The 22,789-nt window shown below is 39.2% G+C and overlaps 1 protein-coding gene across 1 annotated transcript; it reads right to left on the reverse strand.

Moving 5' to 3' along the window:
- Window positions 1–3,635: 3,635 nt before the first annotated feature.
- On the reverse strand, window positions 3,636–5,438 carry LOC121234046 (transcription factor MYC2-like). Its single transcript, XM_041129854.1, has one exon. The coding sequence runs from the start codon at window positions 5,263–5,265 to the stop codon at window positions 3,802–3,804; it is 1,464 nt and encodes a 487-aa protein (XP_040985788.1). The 5' UTR covers window positions 5,266–5,438; the 3' UTR covers window positions 3,636–3,801.
- Between the last annotated feature and the right edge of the window lie 17,351 nt (window positions 5,439–22,789).

Below are 22,789 nucleotides of genomic sequence, written 5' to 3' on the forward strand. Positions count from 1 at the left end.
ATGAAATACTTATGGAGTGTGTCGATAAGGAATGGAAGGTTAGAGAAATGGCTTCAGTGAAGTCCTCGTTGCCATGTGCTCTTATTCATTCTACTCCATTGTTAACTTAGCATATAAAATGGAGTGAACTTCAACACAAAATAATCATGTCAACGGGCCACCAAAAACCATTACTCAGCTGGTCATGAAGTTCACTAAAAATACTAAAACTTTTCATGGTTTGGACAGAAGAGAAATGACATCTACTTAAATGAGACTAGAGACCAAGTGAGGCCTATTAAATTGGAGTATGTTAGGATTTCGGATTAGATTTCTCCAGACCCAGATCCAAATCAAAATGAAGGGAAAAAAGCTTATTGAACACAGTCACAACATCCAGAGAGATCTAGCAAGCAACAATTGAAAACAAACTAGAGATTAGAGAAGAGAACAAAACCAAACCAAAACCAGATCCAAACAAAAAAGGAAGGAAAAAAAGTTTAATGAACACAGTGGAGAAATATAGAACTTCAGATTCTTGACATACAACATTCAGATAAATGAATAGTAAGAAAAAAAAATAAAAAATAGACTAGAGATTAGAAAAAATATCAAATCAAACCCAGATCCAAACCAAAAAGGAGGGGAAAAATATTAAATGAACAGTCACAACATCCAAAGAGATGACTAGCAAGAAAAAAAATCAAAAATAGAATAGAGATTAGAAGAAAAACAAAAACAAAAACAAAAAATCCCAAACCCAGATCCAAACCAAAAGGAAGGGAAAAAAAAAGTTCAATAAACACAGTGGAGAAATAGAGAACTTCAGATTCTTGGCATACAACATTCAGAGAAATGAATAGCAAGAAAAAAAAATCAAAAATAGACTAGAGAGTAGAAAATAAAAATAAAAATAAAACCTAGATCCAAACAAAAAGGAAGGGAAAAACATTTAATCAACACAGTCACAATATGCAAAGAGATGACTAGCAAGAAAAAAAAATCAAAAATAGAATAGAGATTAGAAAAAAAAAACACAAAAATAAAAAATCCCAAAACCAGATCCAAACCAAAAGGAAGGGAAAAAAAAAGTTCAATAAACGCAGTGGAGAAATAGAGAACTTCAGATTCTTGACATACAACATCTAATAACAAGCCTCAACTAACATAAAGCCCCATCTCTAAAGACGAATCAATGACTAATCAATGCCCAGATCAGCAAATATAAGAAATTTTGCATATATTAATGGAGATTTTTAGAGTTCATCGACGAACTTGGACACCATGCCATGATAGGTGATGGGTTTGTGTTGATGACTCTAAAGAGAGGGAGAGACGATCGAGACTAAGGAGAGGGAGAAAATGGCTTAGGGTGGGCGCATACAAAATAGAAGAAACGAAAATAAAACAAAAGAACTAGATGTGAAATAGGAGTACCATACCTGTGACGGTAATCGGTGACGACATTCTTTGTGTTGTTAACTAGCGGCGACGTTCTCTGCTTTTGTCTTAGGGTTTTGGCCAAAGAGAGCAAGGGACTGAGGGAGAGAGCGAGGCAATCACCTCATTTGGGATGAAAAGATCTTTCAGTTTAATGTGATTTTTTTTTAAAAATAGTGCGGTCCCAGTAACCGCATGGCCAAACCAGATCCGGACATGGATCCGAGCGGTTAAAAAAAAAATTAACCACTTAGTAACAATCCGGGCGGTTAACCACCCGGGACTACCGGATATTTGGTTTTCGGACAGGACCGGAAAAAAATCCGGTCCGGATGCACAGCCTTAAGAGTGTGAGTGTATGTGTGTGTGTGTGAGAGAGAGAGAGAGAGATCAATGTTATGTCAAAGTTTCAAACATTCATTATTCTTGGTGTAGTTAATAGTATTTTATCATCATCATTTCAATAATATTCCAATTAGATCAAGAAACTAAATGTTAACCTTCTCATGCTACCCAACCAAACCCTTTATGTGTGTGTGTTGTTGTACCACTGACTTTCTTCGAATTAATTCCTCGATGCCTGATGAAGAGATCGATGGCTTTCTTGGCCAATGTAAGTTTCTCCGAATATGTTCCTGAGAAGATACTCAAGGATGAATATAATATTATATACAAGTAAAGTGTTGGATGAATAAATCGATGAGTACTAATTAAGAGTACCTGATCAAAACGAGCAATTTCCTTATTTTGTTTGGGCTGTACTGTCACCCAACTTTGACTGCGTACGAAGCGTATAGAATTCATTGATGGACTATTCTATGCAAATTAAGAAAAGGAACCGCATGCTGTACAGTCCATTGTTATTAATCTCAGTCACTAATGGTAATTGGTCGATCTCTAATAATTAATATCATGTATAACATGGGCTGTTGGGTGACCTAGCTAGCTAGGGAAAGACTTAAGTCTCATGGTCCTAGGGTACTAATCGTGTGGATATTGTCTACACGAAGATCGAGTACAAGCTAGTTTAATTTCATGCAGGTTGGTGAAAGAAACAACCTAACAAAAGGCATGCTAGCTAGCTGTAAGCTTATAGACTGGGAAGGATTACCTACCTATTTTAATATTCTTAAGGTGATGATATTGGTGAGTGCTTAACAAAAATAGCATGGATTAATTTCTACGTTTTGCCACGCATGTAATATATAGTACTTGGTGAGAGACGACAAAATGCACTTGGACAGTAGTATAAATAATTGTGATGGCCGTTTATAACTAAATTATATTACAGTACTGAAAATCATATATATATATATATATATATATAATTATACACTATATAATTATTTTAAAGGAAAATGCCTACTTTTGAGATGGAAATAAATCAATCAAAATACCCTAATTATATTGTATTTTGATGGCTGGACTTGGGGAGAGGAGGATTTAAATTAGGATCATTAAAGTTCAAATATTTCTTTTGGATCATATATTAAAAATTAGATTTAGATTTCAAATTACATTAAATATTAAAGGAATTTGAAATCATGACGTACGTACAATATTACTTCGAGATGGAAATGGAAATTCTATATTCTACCTAGTTATCATTCACTGTGGGTTGATGATTAGGTAGCGTGCTGATTAACCTTTGAAATATATTTTAAATGAAATGAAGAAATAATCCCAACAGTTATGAAAAATGTTTACAAAAACTCGCATATATAGTAAAACTAATTTGGTATGGTGGTACTTAACTTTGGGCATCTGGGCCTAGCCCATTTGTTATTGTTCATCCAAATTAAGGGTATAATGGGCCTGTGATCTACCACTTTCGTGTCCAGGGCCATTGGGTGGGTCTGTGTCTCGGTACTCTATATTTGATCAGAATGAGGGCCTAGGCTGCGAATTTGCCGTTTTGAGTTGAATCTTCTACCGATTTCATCAACGTTTAATCTGATCTGGCCTTGTCTTCTGGCGACAATCGTATGCAATGCATTAGCTACGATTACTAATGCAATATTCTACATATTTCTATATTATTAATTATATTTTGATAATTATAACTTATCAAAAACAAAAACGTTGTATCTTTAGATTGATCCTTACTCGTTTGACAGTACTTCTACTAATTTGGGAAACTAGCTGGTTTCATCTGATCTCGAAACTCAAAATATTATTCACTTCAAGCAAAAACTGAAAACGAAGAAGAAGAAAACTGAAAGAAAGAAAAAGTAGAAATACAGAACATGATTTCCTTTCTGGAACAAGGCTTGATCTGAGTCATCTCAGAAGCTTGTCTTGGCCTTAGATTGCAGTTACACGCAAATTATATAAATAGGAGATGGTGAATGAAGATTAACGTGATAAGATACATACAATAAACTAACTCCGCATTCTTTCAAGAATAGCGCTTCTCATAGCCTCTCCAGTACTTTCAGATCCATCAGGAAATTTAACCACAACGTCTTGAAGCATCAGCTCCTTCACGCTTGATATGCTAGCATGATGAATTTGAAGCTGAAGATCTCTAAGTGCATTCATCAATCTTGCGTGCGGGTAGTTCACGTCAGGACATTGTACTCTTATCAAGGCTTCTGATCCAACAATCTTCACCTCCACCTCCATCGTATTTGTAGTAAAACCTGATGATGTCCTTGTGGGATGAACAATATTGGTGGCTCTGCTTTGGTTTTCATACATATAAGTACTCATACCACTATTAATATTGGCTCTCGGAGATTGTGCTTTAAGTTTTGCTTCCAAGTTCTTAATTTTGGCCTTAAGCTCATTGATGTAGACCACTGCATCAGCAAGTAAAGATGCCTTGTCCATCTTTGACACATTGGGAACGGCCGAGCGGAGCGCGTAGAAACGATGGTTAAGCTTCTCACGCCGCTGCCTCTCCGCCTCCACGTGGTTTAGAGGGGATTCTTGACCCGTCGATGCTGGCTTTCTCCCTCTTTTCTTCAGCCGAACGTTCTCAATATTTTCAGAGGGGAAATTGCCATCGGAATCAGAACGCCCCGAGTCAGATGATGAACGGAAAAGACCAGCACCTTCTTTAATTGCATCGACTTCCGTTTGCTTCCCTTGCAAGGTGAAGTACTCCTTCTGAGGCTGTGAACACATTCCAATATCTAGGAAAGGAAGATCCCGTTTGGCAGTAATTGCCATCTGACCCACATGGCCTGCCTGCTTTAAGACCTGAGAACTTGTGTTTTCAGCATCAAAAAGGGACTTGACCAGTTCGACCAAACTCCAATCTTCTTTAATCACATCCGAAGAACCCAGTTCAATAACCCCACGTGAAGTTGCAACGCAAAGTAAAGTCTGAATACCATGCATACGAGCTTCTTTAACTCTCTCACACTCGTAGAACTGAAGGTCGTGATCACCAGTCAACCAAATGTACGCCCCACAGCTATATGCGCGGCCAAGAACACCATTGCGGACAGCAAATGAACGTGCCTCTGAGAGGGCGTAAAAGTAGTACAATTGGGCGGCATGAGCCTCCATTTCTCCATCTAGGTCCATGTCCTCAGCAAAAAGAGCTTGGACTACTTTGCTCGTCTTCTTTTTCTCGAAACTGAACCCGTATATATGTGGGTCGACATCGCCTTTGTTGGACGCTTTGGAGACGATGTCTCTGGCCGTGCCACGAAAATGACCATCACCCCATGATAAAACAACACAACCGTTGCTGTCTTTGGTTGTTTGCCAAAAGATGGAGTAGACCCACCAATATTCAGGCCGGCTTTGAAGTAAGAACTGCAGCCGTTGTTGAAGCGTTGGTGAGGCCGCCTCATGAGAAACGGAAACAAGCGAAGAAGAAGGAGAGGAAGACATTGATCTCCTCCAATATTTGCTTCTCTTTGTTCTTATAGAGATGATCTCTCTCTTTAGTTAGCGTCTTTGACTGAGTTAGTACTGATAATAAAAGCGAAGGAATAGTAGCAACGAAGAGTGTGAAGCCGTAAATTAGAATTGAAAATGAGTTGATGCAGCTAGCGATGGGTGCGATGTGAATAAACTAGTAATTATAATTCAGCACTAAAATGCCACCTCCGAAAGAGCTACAAATCTTTGGGTGGTCGCTTTCAGCATTGGTAATACCATTTGTACCCACAAACCATGTGATAAACACCTAAACAGTTAAATCACATATATGGATCTTTTTTGTGGGCACGCACGCTGTCATTACTTTTCTAGACTTAAAACGCTGTTGATTTCGGCATCCTAGCTATATTTTCCTCAACCCGTTGTTATCGTTGATCTTTTCAAAATTAGCAAGATTCGGTTCTAGTAGCAAATACTCGTTTTCGTGAGAAGGTTAAAGTCATGGAATACTCAAGTGCTATACTCAAGTGCTATGTAGTTATTTTGAAAAAGAGTATAGTTTATTAATATTTTTTTTTTCATGTAAGTCTTGTATTTATTTATTTTTTTCAAATTAATTACACAGTATTTACATACTCTGACTGTAACTATTATTTCTCTTTTAGAATATTACAATAATAAGTAAATATTTTCTTGCTGTAAATCTATTGTCTGTACAATATTATTAATTTTGCTATATAATTTGTTGTCTCTTTATAAGCTCGATCTATATACTTGGCGAAGGTAAATGAATCTAGTTTCTAGAAAGAGAAATGTTACGAGAAAGATTTACACTACACGGGATACTTGATCTATTTATTCAATATGGGATTAATTTGTCCTTTTTACATTTCTATTTAAACACACACATCTAAGCATTAAAATAAAATGTTAAAAATGATAAATCATATGTTGATTAAGTAAAATTCGTATGTGGTGTAAAACTTCTATATAAAATTTCACGTGTTACTATATATCATGGATTTTAATATTAGAGTTGGTCACACAACATAACGCGAATATGTTTTTTATACTCTTATAAAAAGCAAGCAAACTCTAGCTAGCTTTCGGTTTAATCCCATTTTGAGGTCCTTTCTCACAAAAAAGAAAGATCATGCACCCTGAAAGTATAAAGACGCGCATATAAAAACATATTAATTCTCCCGTAGCTTTTTTCGAGTTTGTTCCGTTGTCTTTTCTACGTAATTAATTTATAACCATCATCGATCCAACCAACAATAAAGACGCGCGTATAAAAACATAGGGCTTTTTTAATTCTCGTGCGTGCACTTCTAAATACACTGAACCTACCCTTGCACACGTTGAAAACGTTCGTGGTCGCTTAAATTAAAGCCATTTAAGTAGTGAAAGTGTTTTATTTTATTTCATCATATATCATTTTATTTCATTATTATAATTTTTTTAAATTCTCATATAAAATATAATAAATAATTTAATTTTTTTAAATTTTTAAATAATAATAATATTAAAAAATAATATTATAATAATATTTTATTCAATTTTTAACTTTCATATCAGCTCATTTTATCTCGACTCACTATAACACCTAAAAGCTTGTACGAAAGAGATCAAGAGTTGGTTTTAGATTCTATTAATTTTTTCTTAGAGAATTAAGAAAATAGACATGAGCAACTACTGATCTACAATTTTTTTCAAAGTTATCTACATATAATAAATTATTATTTAATCATATAAACTAAAGTACTTAAATAAATTATTGATGAGTAATGCTACTCATTATCTCAATTATCATTATCTTTTTATTAGAGACTATTTATTATATTTTACTTGTGAACTTATTATCTAATATCATATGATAAAATGATGAGAGGATGATAAAAAAATAGATAATAAATATATAAATTTTTTCCATGTGTCAATAGCTTAGTACTTCAAATGATTACTTATGATCTACCTAATACCTTTACTTGCACCTAATCGGTTGATTTGTAATTTAATTGATATCTTCTCCTTTATAATCGAGTAATGATATCTACGTAACATATATTTCATAATTATATTGTGAAATGAGGATATTTTAATATACAGTGATGTTAATTTTATAAAATATTTTATAAAATTATCATTTATTTAAAATATAGTTGTGTATAATATTTTGAAAAGTATTGTGTTTTTATATTTTTGTTTTTAATCATGTTTAAGCCTCGTTTGTTTTTATAAAAAATCTTATCTCATCTTATTATTACAATTTTTTTAAATTTTCACATAAAATAAAATAAACAATTCAAAATTTTCAAATCTTAAAAAAATAATAATATTAAAAAAATATATTCTAACTATATTTTATTCATTTTTCGACTTTTATCTCAAGTCAACTCATGAGGTCTTAATCTTCGCTTCCAAAAAATCCTTTCCATCTTTGTAAACATGAGATGAGATTTGTAAACACCATTTGACATTGTAAACACCATTTGACAAATAATACCATTTGACAAATAATTATTCTATTATAATTATCACATGAGATTGTAAACACCATTTGACAAATAAAAATTAAAAACAAAACTTTGCTTACTCCTAATTAATTAAGTTCATAACCCAGGCCGAGTCATTCATCGAGAACAGAACAAGATGTCCGCGGGCGGTTATTTGCTTGTAGTGTCACCAACCGCTGGGTTTCCGGTGATCAAACTAATTAGAGAATAATTTCTCTTTTTTAAAGAAAAAATTTACTTATCTTTTTTTTCATCATCTTCTTATTATCTTATAATCTGACATTAAATAATAGATTTACAATTAAAATATAATAAATAGTCTCCAATAATCTAATTAACGTCACATCATAAAATAATGAGAGAATGATAAGTCTCATTGCTCTAACTACCTCAGGACCCTAGACCCTCTTCCTACCACACTAGTTCATTTCAGACCTCTGGGCTAACTTTGCTATTTGGTGTGTTGCACGATACACTCTAGAAACATGTTGAAACTTGGATTGCGTTTAGATATTGAATTGAATTGAGTTGAGTTAAGATAAAAGTTGAAAATTAAAAATTAAATAAAATATTAATAAAATATTATTTTTTAATATTATTATTATTTTAAAATTTGAAAAAATTAAAATATCTTCTATAATCTTACCATACCACAACTGATTTTCTTCACTTCTTTAGACTTCATCAATCACTATGATAGCATCAACTTTAAAAATGACATTTTCTATGCCAATCTCCATGGAAAACAACACAGCTCTCCGTAAGTTAGGCTAATGCCTCAGCCACAACCGGACTGTTAACGTAACCTTTTGGCATATTCAAAGAAGCTATTAGCTCCCCTTCCCAGCAAACCTTGGACCCTTTTTAGTCTGCGATTAAATATTCGCTTGTGACATGACCAGCCTTCTCGTACGTAAAAGAACTAGGAGCATTTTTTTCTATCATAAATCGAGAAACTTTTTAAAAAAAAAAAATTATTCTAAAGAAATCGAGAGAGCCTGTAGATCAGATCGATGAAAGGTAAGAGCAAAAAGTGGGTATATAGAAGAAAATAATTAACAACTATTAATATATAGAAATAATTTAATTAAAATAACCGAATTATACATAAGATGTGTGCCATTTTATTAAAAAAAAATTCAACCAAATTGTTTTGGGGTTAATTAACTTCTCATTTGATTCCTAAGCTTCGCGGTTTTTCCTTGAAATTAAGGTGTCGTGTGTTTTCACAACTCCTCTCAACTCATCTTGTCTCATCTTATCTGATCATTATAATTTTTTCAAATTTGTATACAAAATAAAATAAACAATTCAACTTTTTAAAATCTAAAAATAAATATAATATTAAAAAAATATATTCTAATAATATTTTATTCAACGTTTAACTTTAATCTTAACTCATCTTATTTCATCTATAAAAACAAACGATGGGATCTTGTTGCTTTGGTAATTCATGAATTTGGCATCTCAAACAAAAATAATACATCCTTTTGCCCATGATCTCTCATCATCATTAACTCTAACAGCATACCTGCATATTAGCATCAATACAATCTTGAGAGTGGTCATGACTTTCCTTGATTGAATATGTAACCTCTATATACCGAGAGGGGTGGTGTAAGGGGATTTTTTCTCTAGGAAAGGCCCACAGGGCCTCAACCCAGAAACCCGGCCCAAGGGGTTCCCCACCCAAACAAGGGACAAACCGTCAACAGGGAGGGGCGCCGTTCAATCGATAAGACAAATCGACCTAACACACATTGCAGCCACCCTCAAGAATGGTATATATACAGAACACACGGAAAACAAGGAAGACCCCCGATTCATCAGCATCAGGTCATCTATGGCTCGTGTAAATCAGATCTAGGATCAGGAAACTAGTCCGCATTAATGATGCTGCCGATTAAGTCACACACCACATTTATGAAGCCGACGTGGGGCCATGCCGCATTAAAAAAAGTCTGACAGCAGACACAAAAAGAGAAGCATGGGCTTTTTGGAAAAAGACTATTTGCACCCTCCCCAGACACAGTAGAAATAGCAAGCTCCAAGTATCAAAAACTCCATATGATCCTTAGACTCTATTACTTATTTGCTACATTCTAATAATATTTACTAACTTTGGCATCAGAGGTTACCCGGCTCCAAAGCCGCCCTCTCAAAGCCATAGTCTTTTCTACGTTGCGCAAGGCCCATTTTCGAAGACTTGAGTTGTTGGGGCTTGGCCTAAAGGTGTGCGAAACACGACTTTAACAGTAGCGCCATCTATGGGATCATAATAGATTTTGCATGTCCTTCTTACATCTGAGGCAACCCGTTCCAGGCGACTCAGAGGTTCGCTAAAGCAACTCGAGACATAGGTAGACTAGACGAAGAACTAGACATGCAGAAACGAAAAAATCGCGACAGGAGAAGGCCAATCATGAGTAAATGAAGCATGACGCATGGTGGAGGGGACCGGCGTTCTGCCTCCAACCCCTGATCGTGTGGAAGTTATGAGTGAAGTTTGAGACGAACAGGAGCTCCGAAAGGGAGAGCCAATTGGACCATTGGAATTTGTTATCCTCCACCCAGACCGACTAGAGGCTAAGGTGACGATCAGCAGCAAAATGACATAGGAAGCTCGAGATGCGATGCGACAATTCCTCGCTGAACACCTGGATGTGTTTGCATGGAATCTTAGGGACATGCCCGTGATAGCACCTGAAATTATACATCATAATTTAAGCGTGGATCCAAAAGCCAAAGGCGTCTGGAAGAATAGTCGAAGCGTCAATGTAGAAAAGAACGCAGCCATAGCCTAAAAGGTGGACCAACTGTTGAAGGCAAGGTTCATCTGATAAGCTCACTACCTAGAATGGTTGTCAAATGTGGTATTAGTAAAGAAACCGAGCGGTAAATGGAGAATGTGCGTCGACTTCATTGATCTCAACAAAACTTGCCCGAATGATAGCTTTATCCTCCCCTGCATTGACTTCATCGTCGACTCGACGGCAAGCCATCGCATGCTCAACTTCATGGATGCCTATTCGAGGTGCAACCAAATCCGTATGAAACCTGAGGACGAGGAGAAGACTTCGATCATCACAGACTGAGGTCTATATTGCTATAAGGCAATGCCTTTCGGTCTATAAAACGTAGGGGCCACCTACCAACGACTTGTTAACCGTATGTTCAAAGATCAGTAAGAAGAAATATGGAAGGCTACGTGGATGACCTGTTGGTCAAAAGCAGGACCTTAGAACAGCATCTGGACGACTTGAGAGATGTTTTTACGATACTGCGGCAGTACCAAATGAAGTTGAACTCGATAAAGTGCATTTTTGGTGTCAGGTCGTGAACATTTCTGGAGTTTATGGTGTCCGAATGGGGCATTGAAGTCAATCCCGAGAAGATGGATGTCGTCCTATGCATGGCCCCACTGCGCAACATAAACGAAGTATAGAGGCTAACTGGGCGAGTCGCCGCCCTCAACAGGTTCGTCTCAAGATCCACCCACAAGTGCGTATTGTTTTTCAAAGTCTTGTGGAAGCTGAAGACGTAGGACGATGAGTGCCACCAAGCATTCGAAGCCCTTAAGAAGTACCTCGCGAGCCCCCCGCTCCTTAGCCAACTACAAAGCGAGGAAACCTTGACCTTGTATTTGGCCGTATCCTCCCAGACAGCTTCTTCAACTCTAGTACATGAGGAAGAGGTGATACAAAAGCCAGTCTACTACATCAGTCGAGCATATCAAGTGGCCAAAGCCCGATATCCCGCATAAAGCAGTTAGCTTTTGCGTTGGTAGCGACCACGCGAAAGCTGCACCAATATTTTCAGGCTCACCCAGTACAAGTCCTAACGGAACCTCCACTAAAGAATGTATTACAACGACTAGATGCTTCAAGACACCTCATGAATTGGGCAGTGGAGTTGAGCGAATTCGATATTGAGTACGCGCCTCAAAACACCATAAAAAGACAAGTATTAGCAGATTTTGTCATCGAGTTCACTGGGTTCCCAGTGATGGGTGATGGTGTACCTCCTATAAAGCCCTGGCAAGTATTCATTGGCAGCATGTCTTGCCGGGCTGGAAGGGGAGTGGGGGTGCACATCGTGGCGCCTGAAGGAGAAGACCACAATTACTCCATTAAATTGGCGTTCAAAACGAAAAACAATGAAGCAGAGAACGAAGTGTTGCTCTTAGGTTTGCAAGTAACCAAGGCTTTGGAAGCCACTGAAATCGAAGTATGTGCCGATTCGCAAGTAGTGATGAATCAAGTACAATGGGAGTTTAATGTGAAAAGTGAAAAGCTAAGGAGATATCTGGCATTGGTAGAAGTTGAGAGCCCTCACTTCAAATATTTCAAAATTCAGCAAATACCGAAAACGGAAAATTAGAAAGCAAACAAACTAGTGGGTGCAGCATATGGACAAAAAGATTCTCCCCTGCCAGAAAGTACGGTGATTAGAACGATGGAAGTACCCGCTATTGGGATCGAGATAATGGAAATACCACCCGAAACCCCAGACTAGGCAGAGGATATAGTCAGATATTTGGAAGCCAGTGAGGTGGCTGAAGACAGGCAGAAGGCAAGGAGAGTTAGGAATAGGGCGGCGCGTTACACTATGTTCGAGGGAGTCCTATACTAGCGGGGTAACTCGGCTCCTCTCTTAAGATGCATCTCCCAGAAAGAGGCGTAATACTTGTTAGCAGAAATACACGATGAAATTTGCAAGAACCATTCGGGAGGACAGGCACCAGCTGAAAAAGTGACGAGGGCAAGTTACTACTGGCCACAAGATCTCTGAGACGCCAAAGGATATGCACGGAAGTGTCGGAAATGCCAGGAATACGCCCAAATTCCCTATCGCTTGCCAGAGTTGACGTCGATCATGTCACCTTGGTCGTTCGCCCAGTGAGGGATTGATTTAGTCGGTCCACTTCCCCCAAGCAAAGGAGGAGTCAAGTTCGTAGTGGTGGTCGTTGACTATTCCACCAAGCAAAGCTGAAGCCTTAACCACTATCATCTCAAACAACGGAAGGCAGTCCGATTCCAACCATTATCAAAATTGGTGTTGAGATTTGGGGATCGAGTTCCGATACTCATCCCTAGGGAACCCTCAGTTTAACAGGCAAGTCGAAATGGCCAACAAGACGCTGATGGGAATACTCAAAAAATGACTTAACGACAGAAAATGTGCATGGGCCGAGGAACTCCCCGCCGTACTATGGGCCTACCGGATCACGGTAAAGACGCCGACAGGGGAAACTCCATTCACCCTCACCTACGAACACGAGGTAATGCCGCCAGTGGAGATGAGACTTCTCACATACAGAGCTCAACACTTCGAACAAGAATCCAATAGCAAATGGCTAGAAGAACAACTGGACCTGCTGGAAGAAGTCCGATTAGAGGCAGAGATAAAGGCCACCGCCAACAAAAAAAGGGTTGAAAGGTGCTTCAACAAGCGTGTGCAGCCTAGAACATTCAAAGTAGGGGAACTGGTACTCAAGGAAACGGAAGCAACAATGCGGGACGAAGGAAAACTGGGCCCCTGGTGGGAGGGCCCCTACGTGGTCATCGCCACGAATCGACCAAACTCTTATTGCCTCAAAGATTCTCAAGGAAACGAACTACCACATCTGTGGAACACCAAGCACCTGCGAAAATATTACTACTAAGGTAGTTTCCTCATCATAATTTTTATATTTTCATGTGCAAGTTACCGGCCATAATAAAACTATATTTTTTTACTTGTCTCAATTATTGATTTTAGGAGCATATTATAATGAGGAAATCGGTCTACCCATCAGTAAAGTCGACTTTTCTAAATAAAAAATCCAATTACTTACCTCTCTGTGAGGCAAAAAGGGAAAAGTAGGCCTAAAAAGTTACCTTGTCCCTCTTGTGGAGGAGTGTAAGTCGACCCTTGGCCACCCAAAGACAAAGTTTACTTTCCTCGTAAGCATTAACAGGCAAAAGCGGGAGCAAGTCTAATAACAGATTGCCTGAACAATTTACCTCCCTGCATGATAATATAAGGAGAGGTAGGCTTAAAAGGTTGCTTATCCCTCCCCAGTGGAGAGCAGGATCGGTGTCGTAGCCACCTGAATAACTTATCCCAGCCTCCACTGCGACAAAGTGTGAGATTAGCTCCAGTCTGACCCAAATTTACCATTTCCTGCGATATCAACGGGCGAGAACGAGTCCAGAGCAAACTCCCTGAATAACTTACCTCCCCACGAAGGATGATAGGCGAGCAAATAGCCCTGCCTCCTTGTCCGGGAGAGTGAGACTAGCCTCAAGGCGGCTCGAATAATTTACCCCGACCCTCATCACGATGAAGGAGCGGACCAGCCATATCATTGTCTAAATTACCTCTCTGTGGGGTAACAAAGGGAAAGGTAGGCCTTAAAGGTTACCTTGTCCTTCCTATGGTGGAGTGCAGGTTAGTCCTCAGCTACCCAAAGAAAAAAGTTTTTACCTTCCTCGTGAGCGTTTGGGCCTAGTAACAGACTACATGAATAATTTACCTCCATGTGCGATACCATAAGGAAAGGTAGGCCCAAAATGTTGCCTTATCCCTCCTCCTGTGGAGAGCGGGATCGATTTCGCGACCACCCGAATAACTTACCCTAATCTCTGCTGCGACGAAATGAGGGTTCAGCATTAGCCTGACCCAAATTTACCCTTTCCTACGATACCAACGGGTGGGAGCGGGTTCAATAACAAATCGCCCGAACGACCTACCTCCCTACAGGATGTCACAGAGGAAGGCCGGCTTAAAGGTGGCCTCACTCCTTCTACAATGGAGAACGGGTTCAGCCCTGAGGCTGCCAGAATACCTACCCTATCCCCATTGTGGTGAAGGAGTGGACCAGCTACTTCACTGTCCAAATTACTTCCTCGAGAGAGAAAGAGGCAGTTTTGGCATGAGGCATTCTGAACTCTCCCCGACTGAGAGCAGTCGAGTTTATAGACTGCCTGAATAATGAAGAGAAAGGCATGGACATCATCAACAGAATTTACATCAACGTGGTCGCCATCAACAGCTTACCTCCCCACGAGGCAAAAAGGAAAGGTAGGCCTTGAATGTTGCCTTATCCCTCTCATTGGGGAGTGCAAGTCGACCCTTGCCCACCCGAAGAGAAAATCTCCAACAAAGGGAGCTCTGCCAACTCCGACCTACCTCTGCACGGGGCAAAGGCGGCGAGAAAGTCTCCACCAATGGAAACTCCACCAGCTCCAACTTACCTCTGTGCGAGGCAAAAGGGACGAGTCATGCCAGAAGCAGCTCTATCCCTCTCGCAAAGAAGTGCAAGCCGGCCTTCGTTCACCCGACATATTTATCAACAGAATCTTCAACAACGAAATCTCCATGAAAGGAACCTTCACACGACGAAACTAACACTTTGACAATGCAGGGAAGGAAAAATGGGAAAGGAAAGCTAAGGAGAAGCGAAATGCAATATAAAATTATAACGCCATAATCGAGGCCGACAGAGAAATGCAGTATAAAAAGGGCAACCACAAGGCGAGGTCGTCAACCGCGACCAAACGCTAGCGGGGTAGATCACGAGGGATAACAGAAGGTGAATTCTTATGATCGAGCTCTGCCCAAGCCGGCCCAAAAAAAAAAAAAAAAGAAAAAGAATAACAACAACAAAGAAAGAAAAGGAAGGAAAAGGAGAAAAGGACACAGTGAGTAAAATACGGAAAAAATGTAGTCCAGTACGATCAGGGAAAAATAATTTTATTAATTAGTAGGATTACAATAAGCAAGCTACATCATAAGGTCGCATGAAGCCGCATAACTACAGAGAACAATTCACATCGTGAAGCTCATATATTCAACAAAACAAGTTTCAGTACCAAACCCTAGCCCTAGACTGTAAAACAGCTAGGGATAACCTAAAAAGGCCACAAGATCACACTGTTCTTAGACTGACATGACACAAGATGAGCCAAAAATCTTCAGTAGCGAAGAAAAAAAACTGTCTGCAGTACCATCTACTCCACGAATACACGTACCAGAGAAAATTCCTTGCAAGGATCCTAGATCATAAACCCTATCGAGTCTGACTCACCGACCAAGAACGATAACCACATAACCATAGAACCTTACCACAGCAACCAAGCCCGATCAAATCACTCTTCTGTGCGAAGCGAAAGGCGAAGGTCTCCACCATTACGACATGTTGATAACACCAAAGGTTCCATCGAAACATCAACATGGATGTAATGAAGCAATTAATTGATTCGTATAGTGAACGCACAATTCGGGTCCCCAACAACAGAGGATTGGCAAGGAGATCTGTCCGAAAAATCTGCCTTCATAAAGCGGATTTATTCCCTACAGAACTACCACCAAACCCTTGAGATAGTCTGCCGGCCAAGGAAGATGACTTCAAAGTGCAGACATAATAAGCAAAATGGCAAGAACGAGAACAAGGGGTTCGAGACCCCAACAATAGAGGATTGGCGAAAAGATCTGCCTGGAAAATTTGTCCTCATAAAGTGGATTCATTCCCCGCAGAACTATCACCAAGGTCGCTCAAAATCTAACCTTTCCAGAGAATGCCGCGTCACCACAAGGACTCTTCATGTGAAAGAAAGTCGCCCATGCTTATAGCCTGAAGGTCAGATTGGGGGTTCTGAAGAATGTAGGTCTTCATCCACTCCAGGCCTTCATCACAACCGAATCTCCATGCATCGTCACGAACCCCTAGACATAAGATACCTCATCCTGCAAGCTTCAGAGGGCTACCTCTCGACCCTCGAGCACCAACTTATTCATTACCAAGGCAGACTGCATCTTTTTTTCACTATCTTTCCTCCTCCGGGGCCTTCTTCTTCACCACCAATGACTCGGTAAACCCTTGGACCTTAGTGTCGAGCCATTTGATCGACCGACCATATGTGTCTAGTTGCTGACGAAGCTCCAGCACGTCAATCTGAAGCCACTCTAGTTTCGATTGGCATTGGTCAAAAGACTGCTACAACGTGTCCCTCGCCTCGCAAGCAACCGAGGCCTCAATGCAGAGCTGGCCAACCTCCCTCTGGGATCTAACTAGGTCGGCTAGGGCTTCTTCAGCCACCTCATTCTACTTCTGCCACCTTATTCTACTTCCGCTCGAAGGCCACATTGTTCAGGGTTGCCTGAACTAGAGAACAAAGGTCCTGGTTCTCTCTCCTTAGTTCCGCTTGGCTGTCCCCAATGAAGGCTGCCAGGTGCTCCAACCTCTACGACAAAAAGTGAGTTAAAAAAAAAAAAAGAAAATGAAGGAGCTGGCAAGTAAAGTTTACCTCTGTAAATAGTCTCCGGACTTTCCCCTCCGCATTGTGAAGATGATCAGCATGGCCTCGCGGCATGGTCATCCAAAGGTTTGCAGGAACTTCTCCGACGACTTCCACACCATCATCAGGAATGCCAGGAGAAATGAGGGAAAGCGGCTTCGACCGCAGAAGCTACTTCAACCGCAACTCTCTGGGCCGGCAATATGGCGCAAGGTGGAACGACAATCGATATCATCTCTTCGGATACTCTTGGGGGTGTAGGTAGTCAAAGCACTAGGACGAGCGGCACCCCAGGAGGAATGGGAACATTATCAGAGTCGACAAGAGCGGGAGAGGTACTGCAGGGTCTCTTCCCTTTCCCCTCAACTAGCAGGCTCAAAGAAAGACTGCGACCAGGCGCAGCAATTGGATTCATGTGAATCCCCGCATCAGAATGCGGATTGGCGGGGGAAACCAAATATCGACAAAGACTACCCCTCCGATAACAAAGTCTCCAAAGAAATGTCGCTTAGATGCGCCATCACCCAGGCCCGAACGATCCCAATCTCACCTTCTCGTTAGAACTCGGCTCGGGGCGGCGGATCGAGGCGTCAACTAAAGTGCCCCAGTTGGCACGAACATAAAGCAAACGTTTAACAGTCTGACCAACTGGATATTCCCTTCCCTCACCCGACAAGAAGAAAACCTTGCAGGTGTATCCCATCACCACCTTATGCCGTTCCTCTATCCGAGCCAACTCTTGAATCTGCTGGAAATTGTAGATACGTCAGCCTTTCCGTACTAGACTACAAGTAATAAAGAACTCGCGGGCATTGAAGTCGGGGGAATTCAACCCAGCCTCCTCCAAAGTACGACGCCAGCTGATACAGCACGAGATCAAAATCCTCCATGCAAGAGGGGGAATTGGGCGGACGCCAACTTAAAGAAACTCAGCAGTTCGCGTACCGACTAACAAAATGGCAACCTCAGGACACAAGAGAACATTGCAGGATACACCGCAACTTTAGTTTTGTAGTCTTCATCATCCACCGCTTCGCCGATGGGGGAAGGCACTACGAGCTCTACATGTGAGGGGATCCTGTAGGTCTCCTTCAGAAGTAACCACCAACTGTCATGAAAATCTCGCAAAGTCATCTGGAAGGGAATCGCCCAGGATGGAAGTGGCTTGAACAGTGCCAGAAGGCACCACCCAACCTCCAAAACGCAATGATTTCTTAGGGGCCATGAAGGGCAGGAAAAGTTGATGAGAAACTTCAAACAGAAAGTAAGAAAAGCAAATCGTAGAGTGACAACTAAAGTGCCCCAGTTGGCACGAACATAAAGCAAACGTTTAACAGTCTGACCAACTGGATACTCCCATCCCTCACTCGACAAGAAGAAAACCTTGCGGGTGTATCCCATCACCACCTTATGGCTCTCCTCTATCCGAGCCAACTCTTGAATCTGCTGGAAATTGTAGATACGTCAGCCTTTTCGTACTAGACTACAAGTAACAAAGAACTCGCGGGCATTGAAGTCGGGGGAATTCAACCCAGCCTCCTCCAAAGCACGGCGCCAGTTGATACGGCATGAGATCAAAATCCTCCATGCAAGAGGGGGAGTTGGGCGGACGCCAACTTAAAGAAACTCAGCAGTTCGCGTACCGACTGACAAAATGGCAACCTCAAGACACAAGAGAACATGGCAGGATACACCGCAACTTTAGTTTTGTAGTCTTCATCGTCCACCGCTTCGCCGATGGGGGAAGGCACTATGAGCTCCACCTGTGAGGGGATCCTGTAGGTCTCCTTCAGACGTAACCACCGACTGTCATGAAAATCTCGCAAAGTCATCTGGAAGGGAATCGCCCAGGATGGAAGTGGCTTGAACAGCGCCAGAGGGCACCACCTAACCTCCAGAACGCAAAGATTTCTTAGGGGCCATGAAGGGCAGGAAAAGTTGATGAGAAACCTCGAACGGAAAGTAAGAAAAGCAAATCGCAGAGTGACAAGACAAAAGCGGAATAAATAAGATGGGTTACTCAAGACAGGAGAAAGCCTTTATATAGGCGGGGGCAACGATCACCCTCCCAAGGCGTCATAACTCCACGTGTCCCACTCAAGTACCAGGATCCCTCGATTAACGCAACTGCTGCAAAGTATATCTACTGGCACGACGTGTGAATTAATGGATGTGGAATACATAGCCATGATGCGAAAATCGAATGAGCGCCATTCAATGTGAAAATGTAACTGACATTGTGTTGGCACGTAGACGAAATACTAGTGGTCACTTAGCGTGCGGCCGGGTGGGCTAGGAATTTGGCAGGGCATAAGAACAAAAGGAATAAAAGGAATTCCTCCCGGACCTGTCAGGGAAGAATTGGCGGGATAACAGTAAAGAAATTTTTCCTTTAGGAAATTCCCACTAGGCCTCGGCCCCGAAACCCAGCCCAAGGGGTTCCCCATCCAAACAAAGGACAAACCGTTAACCAAGGAGGGGCGCGGTTCACTCAACAAGAAAGATTGACCTGGCACATACTACAACCGCCCTCGGGATGGTATATGTACAGAATACATGGAAAACAAGGAGGACCCTCGATTCATTGGCATTAGGTCATCTACGGCTTGTGTAAATCGGATCCGGGGTTAGGAAACCATTTCGCATTAATGACGCTGATGATTAAGTCACACACCACATTTATGAAGCCGACGTGGAGCCATGACGCATTAAAGAAAGTCTAACAGTAAACACAGAGAAGAGAAGCATGTGCTTTGTGGAAAAAGACTATATGCACCCTCCCATACACGGTATAAATAGTAAGCTTTAGGTACCAAAAACTCTCTCTGATCCCTAGACTCTCTTACTTATTTGTTACACTTCAAGAATATTTACTAACTTTGGCATTGGAGATTATCTGACTCTGATGCTGCCCTCTCCAAGCCGCAGTCTTTTCTACGTTGTGCATAACCCGTTTTTGAATACCTGAGTTGTTAGGATTTGACCTAAAAGTGTGTAAAATATGACGTTAACAAGTGGGGTTCTCTCATTTGCCTACTTTTGGTCCATCTTTTAACAGCCGTCATATTCGGGTTTTGACCTGGCCTAGTAATTTGTCTTTCAAGTATTTATATGTATTTTTACTTTTTTTATATATTTTTAGAACATGAATCTAAGGTAATATGGCCTATAAATGGGAAAATTGATTTTCTTTCACTCAAACACAAAAATCAACCACCAAATTTATTGCTATTAAATTAAAATCTATGGATTTGTTTATTTTAAAATTGAAGAACCAATAACTAAATAACCCCATTTAAAAAAATGAATTTTTAATCAATAACTATCACAACCAAATTTTTTTCATGTCCTTTTCTTGTAAGACCATAGATAATGGATAATCTTCACCATCACGCTGATTAATAAAATATGTTTTACACATCATACTATATATATATATATATATATAATATATATAGGATTTTGATTACAAAATCTTAAAATGTTTTCTTAAAGAAATATAGTATATATCAATCACTATTCACCTCACACTTGACATATTTTTTTTTTTTTTTTGTTGTTTATATCAAACACATCACTCTAATATCAATCTCTCTTCTCAAACTCTTTCTATCATCAAGCTCTCTCTCTTTGACCTCTCTCTCTCATCCAGCTCTCTCGAACAAGTTTTCTCTCACCGAACCCCACCCCATCTCTCTCTCATCAAATTTACTCTCTCATGAAATTTACTCTCTCATAAGTCAGAACTCTCTATCCTCTATCTTCTCAAGAAAGGGGAGATGAATTCAGTCCACATGTAGAGAGGTGTGGGCTTTGACAATGTAAAGATTTCTTTATGAAAAGGATAGTGCTACTGGGACCAATAGTCTCAACCGATGGTGAATCGATACAGTGTATTTTTAGAGTTTTTTTTTTTCATTTCTTTCAAGTACTTTTTTTACACTTTTAAATACCTTTTTTTTATAAAAAATATATAAATTAAATAATATTCACTTTCTTAATCATTAAATAAAAAAAATTAAAAAAAAATCATCGGTTAAAACATTAGTAAACCATCGGTTCAATAAGCATTTCCCTTCTAAAAATGAATGCCAACCTACGATGATTACTGAGTGGGGCTTACCCTATGACTATGAGTAGGATACGGAGCTTCGACCGTGTTTGAAAAATTGACGATCACGTCCAATCAATTTTGATCGCTGGCGCGTCGATGTGAGATGTACGTCATGAACTTAGATAGATGTGTTGTGATTCGTCAACTTATAAGATGTGGGTCAAGTCGTGGTGTAATCAGTAATTATATAGTGTATTACGTCCAGGTCTAACGGAGATCATGCTGGATCCAACGACTATTTAAATATGCACTATACATAATCACTATTAAAACTATTTAAAATTAATAATTGATCAAACGTCACTAAACAATTAATATGTTTAAACATGATCTGTCACTAAATTTTTAAAAAGACGTGTCATTAACTGAGTATTAAATGTTATTAAATTTAAAAAAAAACGTGTCATAACATTCTATTCAAGTATTTATAATTTAAAAATTTTTAAACTTTTTATATAGGACTAATAATAATATTATTTAAATATTCTTAACATATCTTCATTTTCAAATTGGTACGTGGGTTATGTTTTATAGTAAGGTTAGATGGTTTTTTTTTTTTTTTTTAATAATTTTAACTCTACATGTGTCTCACGAAAAAGCTAGAGGCAAACCAATCTTGAAAATAATAAAGTATCCACTTTTGAAAAAAAAAAAAATGGATTGAAAAAAAAAAAAAGAATAAAGTATTCACCAGTTATTGCAGAAGCTTTGGCCCTAGCCCTAAGGAGAGCTTTGGAGTTCTATGTTGATTTGGGTCTGTCACAAGTTATATATATTTGAAGGGGATTGTCAAATAGTAGTGAGGAATGTCAATAGTATTGATGAAATTGATATCAGCTATGGAAGTGTGATAAAAGATTTTAGAGGTATGCTAATTGATAGGCTAAACTAGAAGGGTCTGTTTTATATACAGAGAATCTAATAATGTGGCACATATGCTAGCAAAATTAGCCCTCTCTTTTGGAAAAGAGAATAGAGTTTGGATTGAAGAATTGCGTACCTGCACAAGTAGAGAACTAGTAAACTATTAATGATTTTGAGGTTATTGAATGAATAATAAAATCAGTTCTTGTTTAAAAAAAAAAAAATAGTAAACTATTAATGAATGTATTAATTTTTCTTAAAATTCGTATATTAATTTTATAAAAGCTAAATTTTAACATTACAAAAAAGTAAAAACTCAAAATAACAATTTTGCAATTATTATTTTTTTTCTTCTTCAGTTGGTGTAATTCCTAATTATGTCCCATCCAATGACCAGGTGATGTAGATGAGTCTCTCTCGTTTATTACAAAATTAAACAAATCAAAATCTTTGCCAACAAAAATTTATAAAAGAGTAATATTATATATAATTATAAATTATGTAAGTGTTTGTATTTTTTTTAAAAAAGAATGAAATTTATTATTAAAAAGTTAATTTTATTATATAATTAATCTTATATTAAAATATTTATTTACTTTTTTAAAAAAATAATATACAAGACTTACGCATTTATAACTATAAATATCATTTTAACAGACGATATATATATATCTTTCAAAGTTGTTTTCAAACCGTACGTCCCTTGAGTAGATCATACAATTTCCACAGGAAGATTGTCTTCGTATTCTCAAAACTTG

Source organism: Juglans microcarpa x Juglans regia, chromosome 6D (assembly GCF_004785595.1).
Source record: "Juglans microcarpa x Juglans regia isolate MS1-56 chromosome 6D, Jm3101_v1.0, whole genome shotgun sequence".
Lineage (NCBI taxonomy): Eukaryota > Viridiplantae > Streptophyta > Magnoliopsida > Fagales > Juglandaceae > Juglans > Juglans microcarpa x Juglans regia.